Source organism: Drosophila serrata, unplaced genomic scaffold (genome assembly GCF_035046125.1).
Source record: "Drosophila serrata isolate PLE 108 unplaced genomic scaffold, ASM3504612v1 contig_382, whole genome shotgun sequence".
Lineage (NCBI taxonomy): Eukaryota > Metazoa > Arthropoda > Insecta > Diptera > Drosophilidae > Drosophila > Drosophila serrata.
In genome coordinates, this window is record NW_028257280.1 from 6,623,169 (window position 1) to 6,643,000 (window position 19,832).

The following is a 19,832-nucleotide window of genomic DNA, read 5'->3' on the forward strand; positions in this document are numbered from 1 at the left end:
GGCCGCTTATCGCCGGGAACAAAAGGGAATGGAGGGTTTATCTGTTGGCCGGCAGGCAGACCGCCGGCAGAAATGCACCATCAAAAGTATAAAGATACATCTAGATGTAGTATGTGCATATGAATATGAATATAATACGTATGCATTATGGCTAATAACCGATTTGCGTGCCCAACGCACATAAGCCCCATCGTGGGAGCAGAGGTCGGGGGTCGTTGTTATCGTTGGGGCTTTGTTGTTGGTTTTTCAGAGGCCAAACAGTGCAAAATATGATAAACATTTATTAAGTTTCTCGGCTGACTAGGTTCTTTCAGCAAAAACTGCATTAGAAATGAATTATAAAACAAATACACTATAAATAGTGCGGAATTCTATGGGGAAATTGAGGATAGTTCGATATCAGAATTTATGGAGAATAAAGTCACATATAAATATACATAATTTGTGAAGTTATTATTATATACTTAGTTAAATAAGTAAACAGAAATGTCCGCCTATTTGTTGTTTATAAATATAATTATTACAAACAAGTTTAATAAAACGGGAAAAAAGTAAACTGAATTTCGATTCGTTAAAATGGGATCATAAGTTCTAATGTTCAACCTTTCATAACTAAGCTAAAAATAAATCAATTGCAATTCGGAAACCATTTTTGTGTTGGATTTTAAAAGGCAAACAAGTCTGCATACTTAATTTTGCATTTAAACAAAGTCAATTTTTTGTCAAATTTTGATAATTTTAATGATGTAACCCCTTATAAAATTTTCAGTTTTCGACAAAATGTCAAAATTTTAAATTTCAACCGGACATGGCTAGATCGATTCAGCTGATGATTCTGATCAAGAATATATATAATTTATAGGGTCGGGAATGACTCCTTCACTGGTTTTAGGCTTCAGGCTCAAATTAAAATACCTGGCAAAGGTATAAAAATAATTAATAATTAATAATTTATTAGTAATTACTATGAAAATATTAAAATATAAGTTTCCTAAAATATAAGTTACCTATGTGCCCAATTTCCGTTTAAAATGTGTTATGATAATAGGAATAACTTAAAATATAAATATAAATAGTGTAGAATTTTATAGTTATTTATATGGAAAAAACCCCTTATACTTTTCTGAAATAGTTTAAGGAATATACATATATATAGTAACTATTTATAAATAATTAAAATAAACATAAACAAAAGCTGAGACACCAACCCACTATATAGCTAGAGATCAAAGCTTATATCGCCACTGGATCACCTTGAGCAAGCTCAGCTTGAACCACAACCTGCACGCCAACTGTTCCCACTAGCATTCCAGACTGGGAACAGTGGGAGAGACCAAGACCAATCCATTTACTATTTTGATCTTTTAGACGCGTCGTTTAGACAACTTTTTAAGAAAAACAAGAGACTGCGCTGCTTAAAGCTGACGCTGCCGACGACGTCGCTGCCAATGTCTTGAATATCTCGAATTGAACGATCTGTCAGCGGGCAGAAAACCGCGTTCAGCCGATCAGTTGAATTCACAGCGTCGGCGAGTCGAGAAGCAAAACGCGGAAACGCCTGAGAACGAATCGAAACGAACCTGAGCTGAGTTTTAATTTAAATTCAATTTTTTCATACTCTGTGTGTTTTTTGGCGGGTTTTTTCCCCCACCGCCGACCAACGATCGACCGATCGGTGACACATATAAATCAGAGCAAATTGCGGCTAGTTGTGAATGAGCCAAGTTAAGGCGGAGATTGCAGCGCGCGCAGCTTTCGAATCTATCTCAAGTGTGGTAATTTCTGTTGGCTAATTGTGCAAGTAAAAGATACGAAACGTGGGTGTGTGTGTGTGTGCTGAAGTGTGTGTATTTGCCAGTGGCAGCAGTGTGTGTGCGTGCTCACTCAATCTTTGCTCAATCGCAATCTTTGGGCATTGCCAAAACTGGTTAACTAAAAGCAAACGTGTTCTTTACGTTTTTTGTGTTGACTTTGCCAGCCGCAAAGCCACAGAGTTAGTCAGCAAAATCACAAAAAAAAAAAAAAACAACAACTAACAACAAAACCAAAAGTACACAAATTACAGCAAAAAAGATAATAACAAATTGTGGCAACAGTGTTCCTGTGGCAATAAAGTCAGCCAACTGCAACGAAGAGAGCTCTAGTACACGCTAAGAACCCCGAGGAAGTCAGGTAATTATATATCTTTGCAGTCAGGGCCAAACTGGATTCTGGGATTCCCCCACACACACTGCAAAAGATACCATCTCAAGGATGCAGCAAGATAATGCAGGGCCCTAAATTTCCCATCGAAAGCCATAAAAAGCAGCTTCGTCAACGACCTGCTCCAATTCGATTTATGCGGCCCAAGGTCAACAGCAACGGCTTTAAAATGCAAAGTCAGCCGAAGTTGAATCTCCAACTGACTCTGAAGTCGTCTTTTCTTTTTTGTCTTTTTTTTGTGCCCTGGCTTCTTTTGTTTAACGTTTCTTGAACTTTTGTGAGCGACCCGACTTTTGCTTTACTTTGTTTAAACGAAGATGCGAACGAAAAAAAAGTGTGGCAAAATGGCTTAAAACAAGAAAGGGAACTAACTTTTTGGCAACCGAAGTTTAAATACCCTCGGAGTTTGTACATGAAACATAGGATCTAATCAAAAACTGATCATAAATAAGCTTAAAATGTTTGTTTTTATTGAATGGAAAATTATATACATTTTAATATGACATCTTAAAGCTTAAAAATCTCATAACTAAGCAAAAAATGCATTAATTTCAATTCGGAAAGCGGTTCTGTGCGAGTTTGTATAACGCTTTCAAATCTGTGTACTGGGTTTTACAATTTAAAAATTTCATTTTGACATTTTAACGATGTAACCCCTTATAAAATTTTCAAATTTCGAAAAATTTTGAAAATGTTATTTTTTAACCGGACATGGCTAGATCGATTGAGCTGTTGATTCCGATCAAAAATCTATGTATATGGTTTATAGGTTCAGAAATGATTTCTTTACTGCTTTACAAGCTTCTGAATGAAATAAGAATGACCTGAAAGGATATCAATATAATTGTTTTAATTTTGTCCTCTAAAAATACACATATTGTTTGTAATACATAAATATAATACTGAGTATTAATATAAATAATTTTATTTAAAGAGCAACAGTTTGTGGCTTTTCCGCAATAGTATCCAATGTTATTATTTATCTTTAAATTGAATTCCAAAATTGAGCGCAAACATTTCCCATTAATTTAGCACCTTAAATCATAATTACTTTAATGATGCGAGAAACATGAACTTCACAGAAATGCATCGATAATTAATGTGTCTTCTGCTTCAAATTGTCCATCTGCGAGTGTTTTGAGGCTCTTTCGCATTCGCTTGTAATTATTTAATTTGCTGCCTCTAACCGGGTACTTAACCTTTCCAAAAATTTTACCCACAAACCGCAACAATGAGAGTTGCCACAATAACAACAGCAACAACCATAACCGAGGTGGCCGCATTACTTGGCACAATTAAAACCGCAAAACTCAACTCGTTAGTTAACTTTGACCTGCTCAACAAAAAAAAATGTATAAAAAAACAATAAAAACCACCGCTGGCAAAGCGAAAAGGTTTCCATGCACACGTAAAGTTCAACGTTTGCATTTAAAGAGAGAAATATAAAAGCGCCCTAACAGAAGCCAAGTAAATGTGACTAATTTTTAGATGATGGAACGAACTAATGAAAAATTAAGTAATTAATGTTGGTCAAGGCGCCAGAAGAGAGGGCGTTAGCAAACACCTTCGCTGCGGCCAACTTATATTAATTATTTCACATGAATTGCAAAAAATACCAATTCAAGTGACTCACTTAATAAAGCATTAAACATTATTGCCATTTTTCCACTGGTCATGCGGTAATTTCTGCAGCAGAGATCATAAAGCCAGTGTGAAATATATGTATATTATATGTAAATCCATGGAAAAGTTCTTTACGATTTCGCAAGTCAGAGTGAGTGATAAAAATTCACATTTCGCTTTTATTAAAAATCTACTTTAGCCATAACAACTCAATTGAGAACGACTTTTTTGGAATGAGTAACAATAAATCGAACTCATCGCCAGCTGGCAATTCGTTCGTCAGGAAATTAAATAAAAGTTTTTTCTGACCATTTTTTGTTAGCAAATTGAAATAATTCCGCTTAAACTGCTAATTGTTTTGGCCAAAAATTCTAATTAGTGCATCCGTGCTCAATTTGAAGCCCTCGTTAGCTGCCAATTGCCAATGGCAATAAATTGCATTTAACATTTTGGCACTTGTTTGGGGCTTTTTAAAGTGCAATTAACGCCAAGCTGATGCACAATTATTTATTTTTATATTGAATACTTTTTGTCAGCATGTTTATTTATTTATTTATTTAATTTTTTGCTGCAATTTGACAACGGTCGGCAGAGGGTTGAGCGGGCTTTTGTTGAGTTTGCCAAGGCGCATCGGCGTTTTGGTCATTTGCTACAATGGCGAACCATCGAACGGATGCCCATGTAATGGCCATTGATTTACAAGCTATGCGAACTGATATAAGCTGGGCTGGAAAACAGAAAAAAAAAAACGTATTTCCCCCCCCCCCCCTATATCCGTATATATAATTATTCAATTAAACGACCGCACATACAGAACAATTTCCAGTGAGCCAAAGGTAACCGCCAATAAAAATATTCATCCAAATACAAATAAATGCGTTTTCCTTTTCATTTATATATTGCCATTTTTTATATGCATTTTCCGGCATGAGACTGGCAGCCAGCCGCGAATGCAATCAAAGTCGTAGTTTATGGAAAGAATATACGAGTATAAAAAAAAATTCAAAAAGCCACCGCCAAAAGACCGTGGTAAATTTAATTTATTTGTTTGATTTCATTTGCAAAAAGTGTCAGATCTGTAAAAATATCATAATAAATGAGCAGCACGTAAAGAAGCCACAGCAAGCCCAGTAATAAATAAATAAGGTAGCAGAGTATATAGAATATAAAATACACTTCCTTTCAAAGTAATAAGCATATAATAATCAGAATATATTATTTATAAATATTATCAAAATATATCTTAATAATACATTATACTTATTCCATTTAGCAATCTATGTCATAATTTATTCTACTGCCCTACTTATTCACTGTCTTGGCCCATTAATAATTATTAATACAATCAATTTACTCATTTTTTTGACCCACAAAACAGACGAGTTTAATTATTGTAAATAGCTTTTGAGGCAGCGAGGAAGTGAAATCAATTATGCAAATATCCCACTCTAACAAAGTTATGAAACATGTTGGGGAAAATGGCCGAATAAAATTGACTTTGATGCGAAATCAATGGAGATGGGCATAAACATAAACAATCGGCAAGGGCGAAAATAGATTTTCCAACTCATCGCTTTTTTATGTTCATGAGAATATGCAAAGTTTCCTCGCTTCCGTTTTCCTTTCTTTATTTCTCCATCATATTTGCATCGTTTAGCCGATTTCCTGACAACTGACAAACACTAACAGTAATAAGCCACTTGTAAGGCAGCAATAATGTAGATCCATAGGATAGATATGAACCCCCCATAAAGCACCACTCCTACTCACTCTGTGGGCGCATCTTACGTTTGACACATTTGCATAATCTCAGGCAAATCTTTGGTAACAAGTAATCGAAAATAAATTTGCATAACAAATGCCAGCTAAGCGTCAGTTGGAAAAATGAGCAATAATCTGAGAGACTCTATACAACAATCAATAAAATATAGATGCAAAAATTGTGCGAACATATCCCTGACGACTTTTTGCACTGAACCGCACCGAAATTTAATCACAATTTAAATTGAAATTCCCCAAAAGCAAAACGAGACGAAAGGTTACCATTCCGATAGATATATATATGAATATATTTCCCTGTAACTGTACGATTTTTTGCATACTTATTTGTATATATATCAGGCTTGGCAAATAGAACAAACATCAGCCTCCGGCCTGGGGCTGGGCTGTTAAAAAAATATAAGAAACAAAGGTACAGCTCCCGTTTCGAGTAATTGCCAAATGTTTACGCACATATGTACAAGTAATATTTGCATATAAACAGGCATATGTAGCCGCTTTTCATTCCCGATGTTGCAGCCGTTTCTTTTTTTTAGGGCCTTCCCCATTTGCATTTCATTTCAAAGCTTGTTTTTTCGGGACTCTCTTATTTATTCGTTTATTTATTTTTTTTTTTTATTTTATTCCTGTTTTCGGGGGAATCCTAGGGGGCATACGGAATATGAAGTGCCAAACGATGGGCCGTGATTTCATTTGCCAGGAGGAGGCCGAATTCTCTGATGATGGGAGAAATAAAAAGTGATGACATGATTTTCAAGAGCCCACCGATCGCCATTGACATTGAGAGGACACTCCTCTGGCAACACTTTAATTAATTTCCTTTTGTCCAGTGTTTAATTGAAAAGTATACCCCTATAGACTGCGACTCCTTAAGTCACTGCCGACAGATTATTCCGGGTTAATGACTCTTTCGAGTGACACTTGAACGCTTCGCAGCTGCCTTCAGCCGAAAGCCGCTTACAGTCTCTGGCCTTTTTGGTTAGTGGTTTTGCTTTGCTAAAAAGCCAGAAAAATAGAAGCGAGTAAACGAGTAAAGCAGAATTCAGATTGCGATTACTCACCAAGCAAAAGTTGACTAAGCAACTAAGCTGAGCCATCATCATCATCATCATCCAAGGGAGCTGGGAGCCGTGGCTTGAAATTGGATCACAGTTTTACCATTTACCATTTTTGTTTTGGTAGTGTTTGTTTTGGACGGAAAGCGCTCAACTGTTAAAACTGAATAAAATGCAATGCTGGCGCGTTTTTAATTGTTATTGCTATTGTTGTTGGCTGACTGACTGACTAAATTTAGTTGAAAATACAGTTGAAAATGTAGTCGACTCGGCTTGCGAACCTTGAAAATGAGCGTGGAAATCTGCGCATAATTGGTTGGAAAATGTTTGCACAATTCACACATCAAACCGTAAACCAAAAACCAGCAACCGACAACCGAAACCCGAAACCCAAAGTACAAAGCTTGAGGTCGTGTGTTAATTATTGCATAGCCGCCTCTGCAAAAATAGAATATATATAAATAGAATAGGTTAGGAATCGGTGAAATAAATTACCATTGCTGGCGACAATATTGAAATCCCTGCTGGATGTCTTCCTTGTTTTTTGGCTTAGTTAAATCATGGCCAAACAATGGCAGGCGACAGTAAATGGCCCGGCATAAAAGTGAGAAATATGCCAACAAAACGTTTGTCACCAATATTTCCATTTATATGGCCGGCCGTGAAGAGGTATGGAATATGAAGCATATATATAGATGGTAGATGAAGCGATGTATGTGTATATAAAAATGCAATCAAATAAATTTGAATTTTCATTTTTATGGGACAACAAAATGGCCTTTTGACTTTTGCATTTCATGTGCATTTGACGCTCGCTTTGCTCTCCATTTATTTATTTTTCTCGTTTTACTGTCCTGATTCTGCTCCGATTCCGGCGACCTTTTGTCGTCGTGAATATATTTATTTTAGCCAATTAATTGCGTTTCGATTGAGCAACTTTCGGGACACAGGCCGAAAAAGAGGTCTTTAAAAAGCTGTGAGAAGCATATATAGTAATTTGCTCAATGGCTGAGTTTCCCATTCACGGAATATGAATGCAAATTTTCTGGCCTTGCCAGTAGAGAAAGCAATAAAAGGGCCTTTAAATATTTACATACTCAGACCGAAAAGAGCAAACAAGCGCAATCTCCTTCTCATATGCAAATAAATGTTAAACAGTTGAAGGCCTTGAATCTTGAATCCCTTCGTCTCTCTATTTTTTTTTTTTTGTTTGCCAGGATTTCGGCTTCAACTTTTGCCTCAGCTTACCACACGGCGTATACTTGATCGATTTACCAAAAGTTCAGCGGCCGCATTCGCGCTCGGTTTTTGTTTATTTGTTTGTTTGTTTAAGTGTACTGCAGGGCTGAAAAGTGATTGTCGGTGTCACACAGATTTGTTCCCAGATCCCACCCCCCCCCCCGTCTACTTACTTGTCAGGCAACCGATTCCCAAGGGCTCTGCCTCCTCTCTATGGCGTTTGTCGCACAAATAACAGCAACACTTTTGCCCCAGTGCAGCTGCATCTGCCATGTTATTTGCTGTCGTCTGCTGATACCTAAACCCATTTCCAGCCCCCAAAGCCCCCAAGTCTCTGATATCCGCCTTTCCCCCCAAAAACAAGCCAGCCCAGACGCAATGCACTTTATGTCTTGATGCTGCTGACGGCGGCGCCAGCATCTCGAGGGTTTGCTCCTGAAACAGATAATCCACAGTGAGAAAAAATTTAGAGAGTCATTTGATTAATATATTATTAAAGTATGGGGTAATTTTCTGTAATTTATAATGCTAATTTCACAAAAAAGTTAGGGTTGAAGAACCTGCGAATTACTCTATGCATTGTTTAATTTGCTTGTAGCCTCGGGATTTGTTTGAACGACATTTTCAAGCAATTTTTAAATAGGGTTACTAACCTTATGTATGCAAATGAAGCCATTATAATTTTTCTTTGTGTAACTAGGCTTCAAAGCGTGTTCCCCCCTGCTCATGCAGTGATTGTCAGCAGCACCAGCAGTTCCCCATCATCATCATCGCAGTCGCAGTTGGAGTCATCATCATCATCATCATCCCCTGCGCGCTAATCCTTGTCATGCTCCAAGGACCCTGCGACTGCTTCGCTTGTTCCACCCTGTTGTTATTGTCAAGTGCAAATGTGTCGGTGAAATATGCAAAGACATAAATATTTCAACGTGTTAGTGGGCCAGAGAGGATGGGGGCGAAAAACTGCTGGGAATGTGTGAAAATCACCGAGTGAGGACTGAAAATCACGATGCAAAACTCAACAGTTCATAGAGACACAAAGGAGAGAGAGAAAGCGAGTGAGAAATAAAGTCCTTTTCCACTGACATTGAGCATTGTCTTGGGCGGTTTGCCGTAACTGACCTTAGCCAATTTACCAGGCATTGCGCACTGCCGGGGGGCAAATTTATGAAGCCAGACAAGCTCTCAGATCGCTTTTAGCCCATAAATACAAACATATATGGAGAAATCACAATCGCATGCTGAAGCTTCTAGATTTCCATGAAAATATAGTAGTGTTTATATATAATTTAATATGTGTGTGTGTTTGTATAAATTGCATACACTTTGCAATAATTTGCATTCAGAAATAGCCGGCAACACATGCGATTGATGCTTACGTCTGAGACACTGAGAGAATGGGTTTTTATAACAGAAAAGTAGATGGGAAAATGTTAACTAATGTATACATTCTGTTGGGATAAGCTATACTAGCCTTAGAATCATGTAACTTAGTTATATTCTCTGTATTTCCATTATTTCTTCAAGTGCCCTGGGCATTTTCTAGTTGAGTAAACAACGGGCCATATTCATTGCCAAGTGCAGGCCTCAAGTGTCCAGTCATAAGTCAAAGATGCGGCAACTTTACCCCCTCGAGCACCCATATAAAGTACGGGCCAGACGGCACTTGGTATCGAAAACACTGTCTTTCCATTTGGCAATCAAGGTGTGTAACCTTAGCCGGACCCTGTTTTATGGCAGTTTTGTAGTAAGCATCTGATGGATTCCGGTTTTTTTTTTTGTTTCGCACAAAACTGTGACTAAGTGGGAAACCAGAGAGGCGACAGGTGTTCCCGCCCTCAAACACTGTCCTTCATGAGTTCATCAAAGGCCTCTCTCTCCAGCTATACTTAGATGCACAATATATTTTGCTGACCAGTGTGCTATGACTTCATTGTTTGCCAATTGGGGATGCACATTCCGCGAGATGCCCCTTGGGGTCACCCTGCACCAGCACACTTGAGTCGAGAGCAAAGTCTGGGGGGGCTTAACGCTAGTTGTATAAGCTGATTGCTGGCTCAATCATTGCACATGGTCGATAATTGCCGGCAATGGCCAATTTGCCTCGGTTCAAAGTGCATAAATCAGGCACTGCATATTAAAGCGAAAGTTCACGTTAAGGGTAACAATTATTTAATATTAGCTCAACTCGAGCCGAAGCTTTTCATTTGCCGCTTAAAACGAGTAGTAATTGAGCAGTAATTAGCTCAGTGTTGGAGAGAAATAGTTTGTTTATTTGTTAATGGCAAGTCCGGAGGCTGACTTACGTGTTGTGAGGTTGCCAAGCTGATCACATTGAATATCGATCAGTAAGGTTTACAGTAGCTTAGATTGTGATAATTGGGTGATTAATTGTAACCCGGCAGTAAGCGCTTTACTCGTTGAACGGAAGTGATATTTGGGATATTTAAAATATATGATATTTTTAGCTCTATGAATTACTCTTCTTTTTCTATAGGTCCTAATTAGATTGAATGTGAAAAGGTGTACCATCGACTGGCATTCCATTTACTCAACTTTTTGGCACAGTTTTTGTTGCCTCAAAATCGACGGCTTGCCATTTCCATTTGCAACATGTTTTAATTGCAATCAGTGAACCATTCGGCGGCTGCTGCAGTTGCAACGATTCGCTTGCCTGATCAGTTATTTGTCAAAGCTGATTCCGTTGCCTTTACCGCTGCCAATGATTTCGAGTCGTACTCGTATTTCGCATTGCTCATGGCGATTGCCCCCCAGGCAGCTGCTGTAAACTAGAATTTTGAATTCACAAATTTCAATTAACAAGCGCCGGCAAATGCGCTGACTCAGGCCAGAAGGAAATTGCGTATGCTCCCACATGGTGGTGGCTGTTTGCAAAAATACGACTGGTGAATCGTTCATGACTGGGCGGGTTATGGCATTGCATCGACATTGTGACAGCTTAATTGGGCCTGCAATGGGATGAGTGTGCAGGAACTTGCCTCAGTGCAAGTGGTCTGGTCTGGTCTATTTATTGACCAGTTCTTTAATACAAACAGTGAGTTTTTTGTCAAAGAGATAACTTAGGTTAGGTTGGATTAGGTTGTTGATGCTGATCAAGAATATATGTATATGATTTATGAGGTCGGAAATGACTCCTTCATAATTTTTTAAGCTTCTAACTAAAATTGTAATACCCAAATAAACAAACTTTAGTTTTAGTATAATTTAAAATTATTCAAAGACTTTCACGGTTTCAAACAAACTAAACACATTTTGCTCAATTCACATTTCGCTCCATGCAATTCCTGGCCATTTCAACGAGCTCGAACACTTTGCGGTTACACCCAGGAAATTGTTTGTTGGATTTAGGAATTATATTTTGCTGCTGCTGCCTTTGCTGGCATGATACAAAATTTAAACCGGCAAAACAAATATATATTCGTGTTCCAGCATGTGTGCCACACACACAGTCTGTCTCGAGCGATATGCCTCTGATTAAGTTGTGCGAGAGGTCTTTTCAATTTTTGGTAGAGAGCTTGAAAATTATGTGAAAATGGAATTTAAACGCAAACAATTTGTTATTAGCCATTTAAGCCTGTTTGCCTATGCAATTTCCTTTCTTCTGCGGCCGAGCACACGAGGCGTATACACAATGTGGCCAGGCGCAATGACGTTAAAACGTTTTATGGCCACCATTGAGGACTGGCTTACAGGAATCCGCCTTTGACTTGTGCCAAATTATTTGCACATTTGCCGCCCAGCCGAACATGGAGCATTGAGGAGGATGTGGCGAATTATTTGTTAACTATTTTGCAAATTGTTGTAGTTCTCTGAACCTCTCTCTCTGTGTGTGGCCATTACTAACACATGAGCGCATATTTTGCCGCTGACCGGCGAAATTTTTGTAGGGCCGAATTTATTGAGCGTAAAATTTTGTGGGTATTTTCGCTTGCCTTCCGTGTGTGTGTGTGTGTGTGTGGGCAAAACTAAAAATAAATATAAATATTTATTAGTCAGCAAAGTGTGGTGGTGCCATCGCTTTGCATAAATGCAAATGAATGTGCCAAGATGTGAGGCCTCGGCATTGACCCATTTCCTGGCCAAGGCATACTGGTTAATGTACTGGAAGCTGGAGGCCCAGCAATCAAATGATTCAATCAACCAGAGGAGAGTGCTCCTCGCAAAGTGATTTGTGCAGGGAAAGTTTAATGAAATGTTTTCGAGCATCCTGCAACCATGAGAGTTCGAAGGTATCTTCAAATATATATTCCCTTTAACATATTATATATTATATACTCAACTTCTAGCACTTAGTTAACTCTAAACCAAGCATAAACACACCCTATAAATGCTACAAAGATCGGGGCCGTAAATTGATGTGGCACAATGTGGGGAACAAATAAAAACGCAGTAAAGCAAATGCCCGGGGAGGATGTGACTCGCATTCCGCTGGGGTTAAACAATTCGGTTATTTACCTGCCTAAAAACAAATCCCCGTATACAGAGATACGTGTATCTACGGCTAGACAAGTGTCAGGCACCAGATAATCATTTCAGTTTACAACTTTTTTTCTTGTTCCTGCTTTTGGCACACAAAAAACTTTTTTGGAATACCCTCGACTCATTGTCGCGCCTGCTTTATGGGCGGTAGCTATTGCCATTGAAGTTGTTGCCGTTTGGGCCGTTGTTCCTTTTTATTGCGGCGTTTATATTTGTTGGCAGGAAATAGCTTTCGTGTGCTCACATTCGATAGATACAATCGCAACACGCAACAATTTGCACTTCTTTATGTTTACTGAACTTCAAACTTTGTTTGGGGGTCTCTCTTTTCCGATTCGGTCCTTTATTTATATAAACATATTTTACTTTTCATGCATGTGCGCACCTGTTCCCTCTCTCTCTCTCTCTCTATATATATATATATATATATCCTTTTGCGGGCTTATCCGGTGCTATGTGTGATTTTATTTATTTCCGTCTGCACCTGCTTCCCCACCAAACTCCCAGAGCAAGGGTCCATAAAGATTTCCAGAATGCGGATACAAATCTGTGCCGGCGTATCTGAGAGATACGGCCTGGGGCGGGGCAAGGCCAAGTTTAAAGACAGTTTCCCTTTTCAGCCCCCAGTTCGCATTTGGTTTCTGCAGTTTTTATTACATTAAAGAATACCCGGAATTGGGTTTTGGGTCTTTGCCACTAACACCTCTCTTTTCATGGCTTTGAAAAATTATTGCAGGAAACTTTTATTGTTTATTTGTTACTTTCGGGAACTCTGTATTGAGACAACAGTGACTTTAAGGTATATTTTAACGTTTTAATGATCTATATGATATATTAGGTTTTAGGTAAATTAGCTTAAATATATAACTATTTAATAAAGTATTTTATTACACAAAATACAACTTTTTAATATTTTCTTAAGGAAGTATATTCAAAAAGAATGGACTGTATATTATTTACATACTAGCTTAATATACCTTAAAATCTTAACCATTGAATGCTCTGTTATTCTATAAACTTTACCTCTGACCACATCTAAATTTATTTAAATAACTTTATATATATTGAATGCATGACAGCAGAAAGAATTTATATGGTCTTGACTTTACTCTCCTTTTTGATTAAATTTAACTGTTACGAAGGAAAAGTTTTAATTAGAGGCAAAGATTCATTCGACGTCCTGCTTGGGCCAATGGTCTTGTGCTGTGCATATTAATTGGATTAAAAACAAGTTAATTAACATTGAAATCTGTGAGCGGTTGACCGAACCACAGGGCGGATGAGCAATGAGTTTCAAAGCTACAAGTTACTCATACGCCCTGTGGTCTTTTTGGGGGGAAAATCCTCTTGGCCCACAGCCCCCGTTACGGTTGCAGTTATAATCAGCTTAGCACAGCAGTTGCTACTGCAACATCAAGCGATGATTGCCCCAGACCCATCTGGCTACTTACATGTTTAAACAATATTTCTTAATTGAAATGCTGGAGGGCAAACCAACTAACATTAGCAGTGACAGCGTATAGCTCATGAGTCTGTTTTCCCACAAAACACCAAGCCGTACCAGGGAATTGTCTGAGTTCACTTCCCTTCCTACCTCTCTTTTTGGGATTCCCCGCCCATTTTGGCTGCAAGCGAGCTGAGCAGAAATTAATTACATTGAAGTCATTTATCAAGAAAGTTTATTTCTTGCAGTCCGGAGCTGGCCAAAAAAGCCAAACTAAACCAAACCAAACCAAACCAAAACGAACCTAACCGAACAGAAATACAACAGAAGTGCAGAGAGAAAAATTTAATTGGAAAGAATTAGAGAAGAGTTATTTTTCAAGAGTTTAGCTAACCAGGAAGCAATAATCTTTAGGTTTAAGAGCTGGTTTAATTTTAATATTAGTACATATTTGGTTTGTAAGAATTACTTTATATATCACTAGTTTTTTTAAGTGTATTACCCAAACGGCAACCGCATCCCGTCAGTTGCTGTTTCCGTTACTTGGTTGTTGTTATGCTTATTTTTATTTATTTGCCCTGGCCCTGCCTATTGTTAGTGAGAAGTAAATCAATAAATGGCATTGGGCTTTTGGATTTGTTTCAGTTTCTTCTTTGCTATTTTTATTTTTACTTATTTTTTTTATATATATGTGTATATATTTTTGTTCTGGTATTTTTTTTTACCCCGTTGAGCTGTGCAAAATAATTGCAAAAGTTTTGCCCAAGCTGGCAAATTGTTTGCTGCATTTTCGATTAGCAAAATGTCAATTTCAAATGAAAATGAAAATAAAAAGAAACTACCAAAGCACTTGGCCAAATTGTCGTTAACTGGCAAATGCCACTACACAGAAGTTGGGTTTTTTCGGGGACGCAGGATGCAGGACACTATGGGCAGTATGGATACTGGAAAGAGAGAGGTTATCGAGAGGACATCGAGGTCTCTGGCGACAAGCGGAGCCATTTTCAAAATTTGATTTCGTTCGAGCCAAAAATTGGCAATAGCCAGCGACCAGAAGCATCCGCCGCTGCACAACCAGAAGGGCTACGAACTGGGGGTCAGGGGTCGGCATCTACATGACAGCAATATCCATCACAAGGCTAAAGCTGCTGCTTCTACGCTCCATTCTGGCTTGACGATATACAAAAATTGGTTTAATCAACTGTGAAACAACTGCAGCAACGACACTAGCTGAAATAGCAACCAGACCCAAACGGAACTTGGCCAGGCTATAACGTAGTAAAACTGGGATGAGGATGAACGGGGTTTACAAGTGCAATGCAGTATCTATAAACAAGAATAAAGTTTAGAGTTGAGAAAAGGAGAAATCGTGATACTCTATCATTAGATTAAATTAGGTAAATTAGTAACTATCTCTTGCATTCACAATTCTTAGATCAATTGAGCTTTAAAACTGTTTGAGTTACAAATACTTGATGAAAGTTTATTTAGGAATATGCTATGTTGAATATGCTATTTTATCGTCTAATTTTCTTTATAAACTTATACCTTTTAACAAAGTTCTTCTTGTACTCTAACTACCCTTTCAATCTAATAGTTTTCGCTGCAATATTCAACGTTAGCTGATGTCGCTGCGTGGGCCATGTCGGTGCTATCACTATCGATATTCACTTTCCTTGTCAGTGCGCACCAACAACAGCTCCAACGTTGTGTGCCAATTTTAGTCCTTACTTATTCCAATTTCTGTCCATGGACTATATATGCATGTTATATATCGATTTATGGACTATTTTGCAGACAGCCGCGGAATGGACGCCGCCGCCGATGGAGTACCGCCAGCGGCGCCAGCAGCAGCAGCAACAACGGCCAACAGCGATCTGGACTTGGCGGCCCGACGACGGCTCTTCATTTCACAGCCTTCAACTTTGGCTACGCGCCGCCAGCAGGCGGTTTGTGTGCGTCGTGCCCACAAGATGTATGGAAGCAGCAAGAATCCCAATGTCGTACTCGATGGCCTGAACATGACAGTGCCCAAGGGCTCCATGTGAGTGCATTTCTAGATAGACTAAGACATATGGTTTTTGGGGTTTCGCAGCATTCCCACATACATACCTTACATATAATCTTGTAATCACTTTAAAATAATATTCATGGGAAACGAATTAAATGTGATCAACAGACTTAAAGCCTACGTGATTTCTAGTATTTATCATATATTTATGCATTTTTCCCCTCAACTAATTAAGTATTTTCTTTTTTTTTTTCGAAAATAAGCAGGGAAATGTGATTTGTGTTATGATAGCTTATGTAAATATCCGCGTTTCGCTTTCCCGCCAACTAATCTAGCCTCATTAGAATCCAACTCCAAATGGTTTAAAAACTAATGTGTGGGTACAAAAAAAGATGAGGGGAAAAAATATCATATACACGGTACTATACAGAGAGCGACCCAGAGAACCGTGATGACAAAATCCAAAATCGAATATGCAAATTTCCGTAGAGCGTGCGGGATATGGAAATTGAAATTGGAATTGGTATGGGGATTTCTGGTGGGGTTGGAGGCGGGTTAGCTCTAACGAAATGCAAATGCAGTTTCCGAGATGGATTGAGTGGGATCATTGTTGTTGCCGCTGCCGTTTTTGTTTAAGTGCTGTGTGAATGGCCGCGAAATGTTAGTGACCGCAATTAGCACTCGGCATTCGATGGATGGAGCTCTGGCGGCAAATGAGGCAGCAAAGCGCCGAAGACGATGAGCGGCAAGTCGACAGACGGAAACTGGGTCAATGTCAGCGCTTGAAAAAACTGCCAAATTAACAGGGGGAAGGGGCAACAACAAAAGACGACGCAGCATCTATTGAAATGGAAACCAGTTTTTTATCTTAGCCAAGACTGAAACCACATACAGGTGATCCGAAAGAGTTGCCAGACATTTAACTACCTGTTTGTAGACAATTACATACCTGATATTTATAATGTGATTAGATACTTTGTATTCATAATACATAACCCAAGGCTGAATCCGAGTGAGAAAGTGGTTATACGATAGGTTTTTTAATTATTTCTGATGGACTTATTCATGAGATGAGAGAATTTCTAGCGCTACAAGTTCATAAATCTTTTAGATTATTGCCTTAAGCATAAAATATTTGTTGGGAAATTGTAATAATAATGTATTAAGTGTATTAAATAGATTTTTTTATATGCTAATTTTTTGGGTAAACCCAAATTTATGAAATATCATAACTAAGCCAAAAATGCATTAATTTCGATTCGAAAACCATTCCTGTGTTAGTTTTTAAACGGTTAAAAAATCGGCATATTTAGTTTTGTAATTTAAAAAAGTAAATTTTTTGTCAAATTTTGACAATTTTAATGATGTAACCCCTTATGAAATTTTTAAATTTCGAAAAATTTCAAAATTTTTGACTTCCATCGGACATGTCTAGATCGATTCAGCTTTTGATTCTGACCAACAATATATATGATATATAGGGTCGGAAATGACTTCTTCGTGGTGTTTCAAGCTTCTGACTGAAATTATAATACCTTGATTATATGTACCCTTGTAGAGTATTGTAATTTTAAAGTAATTAAAGAAAATATAGTCACACATTAATTATATATTTCCTAAATTTTATTACTACTATAAATATATATAGACAACAATTCACACCCTTTACACTCATCACAGGTTCTACAAAAAAAAAAACAGTAACTTCCACAGCTAAACATAGTTTCTAGCAACTAAAATTGTACCCACACAAAATCCAGGTAAAAAACCTTTTCAGCCACAAAATCGCCGCGAGACGACTGGGGGAAGGGCAATAGCCTGGCCATGATATAACAGCCGCCTTGACGTGGGTGTTTGTTTTGGCCATTTAGCGAGACATTTCACACCGCCTGAGCGACTCACTGACTGACTGACTGTCACACTTGAAAATCTGCGAAAAACCAACAACAGTTCCACAAACAAAAGAGGCCCAGCTGAAACGGTGCAAAATAAAAGAAACAAAACAAAAAAAATACAAAACTGAAACACCAAAATGAAGAAAGAAAAACTGTCAGCAGCGCGTTAGTGTGAACAAGAAGATTTAGCACAAAATATGTCGCCCGGACTCACACTCCGCAGTGAAGACTACGGCCTCAGGACTTGGGACTGTGGACTCCGGACTCCGGACTGGTGGACTCCGGGACTTTGATTCCGCTTCCACTTCCTCGCCTGATTCCCTTAGCTTTTGGGCAATGCTGTCAGTCAGCAAGCCCAAAAAGGCTGAGCCTGTTACACAGAGGAAAATGTTACGTTACAACCTCTAATTTGACTAAAAAGAATGAAAATATTTAAAGTACAGATACAATTTCATAATTCAAATTTATAATTGATCTTTTCAAAAAAAGTATTACATTTATCCGATAATTGTTCACTGTGCATCCAAAAATTGGGGGAAAAAAAATCAAGAAGATTTGTGTTTTTGTTGTCGCCCAAAAACTTTGAGCCGCTTTGGTAGGCGCGTTACAGACAGTCTCCCTTCGTTTATTTTTTTGGTATCTTTTTTTTGGGCCCGCATGCTGACTGACATTTGTTTTGTTGAATTTCTTTGTTTGTGGGAAGAACCCAGCCCCTCTGGTTGGAATTGGGCGAGGTGTTAGGCTGTGTGGGTGGTTATGAGCCTTTGGCCATCATTCGGATGCCTGTCTGCCGCCGTGATAAATAATGGTGTTTTTCTTGCTTTATTTGCAATGAATTATAGTTATTTTTCTCCATCCAACCACCGAGCAGCAGCAGCAGCAGCAGAAATCATATATATGTATAGACAAACAAGACAAGTGTAGACAACAATGAACACTTGAAGTGATGTTTGTGGTCTGGGCCAGAGTGTTTGCAAATAAATCACGCCATTGATGCATAAATAAAGCGCAGAAATTACGCGGTCTCTGCAGCGGCTGGATTTATGGCCATCGGAGTGTATTTGATTTGGCGGATTGAAAAGTCGCGCATCGGTTGGATAAATTGAATTGCGAAAATGGGAATTTTTGCAAATGGCAGCCAAATAAAAACAAGAAAGCGAAAGATTCATCTGACAGCCAGGCCAAACTGATGAATTAATTTTTTACCAATAGTGCTGTTAAAGTTTGCAAAAATAATGATCGAGGAATAAAACAAAATTTGAGAGCACACATAAACCAAATTGTAGCTAACAAACTTGGTTTTGTTATAGCAATATAAATCGTTTATTGAAATGCAATTTAAATCCTCTATGAGGAATTAACTAACAAACAATAACCATAATCAACCCATTACAGAACCATTAGTTCATTGTGGTTTTACATCGATTTCCACTGAATAGGTCTGCCCATTGGGTGGCTTAATTTGCTGATGAATTCATAATCCACTTCCGCTCTCTGAACCATTTCCGCACTCAATTACTTAAAGACAAAGTGGCTTTTCTTTAAGGCAACGCTGCCAACAAGTTGATCAACTAATTGCATCGTGTCTCCTGCGAGTAATTAAATGTTTTATGTCTCTGACCCCAAAAACGAAATGTCCCTCGAAGAGCCACAAACAGCAAATAAAACCGCAACACACACACATATAGTATACATTTTCTTCAAACTCCAATTTCCACCTTAACCTCAACCCGCTTCCCATTCCACTTGTTGCTGCTGACCACAGGCTGAAAGGCTTTCTTGGTCCTAGCTGGAAGCCAGTTCATCCTTGTGGTCATATCCTAGCAGATTGGGTTAATGGAGAGCGGTCCAAAATATAAAGTCTTTCCGGTTTGTTTTAAATTCAAAATATTGGAAATTATTTTAATACAGTAATTTATTATTGTATTTATAAAGGAGGAAATCTAATATAGTAACTTGTAAGTTCAAACTATAATAAGAGTTCTGATCATGTAATACAGCTAATTATTTATTTTAAGATGTTTTAATTATGCTTTACAAGATTAATTTAAATAGATTTATTGAAGAATTAAAAGCAAGGTTTT

The 19,832-nt window shown here is 38.2% G+C and overlaps 1 protein-coding gene across 1 annotated transcript in view; it reads left to right on the forward strand.

Moving 5' to 3' along the window:
• Window positions 1-1,476: 1,476 nt before the first annotated feature.
• Window positions 1,477-19,832, forward strand: part of osy (ABC transporter oskyddad) — a 49,403-nt gene continuing 31,047 nt past the window's right edge. Inside the window, exons 1-2 of the mRNA XM_020955252.2 lie at window positions 1,477-2,172; window positions 15,640-15,886. Of these exons, the coding sequence (XP_020810911.1) occupies window positions 15,651-15,886 (236 nt within the window). The 5' untranslated portion in view covers window positions 1,477-2,172; window positions 15,640-15,650. The remainder of the gene's footprint in view (window positions 2,173-15,639; window positions 15,887-19,832) is intronic.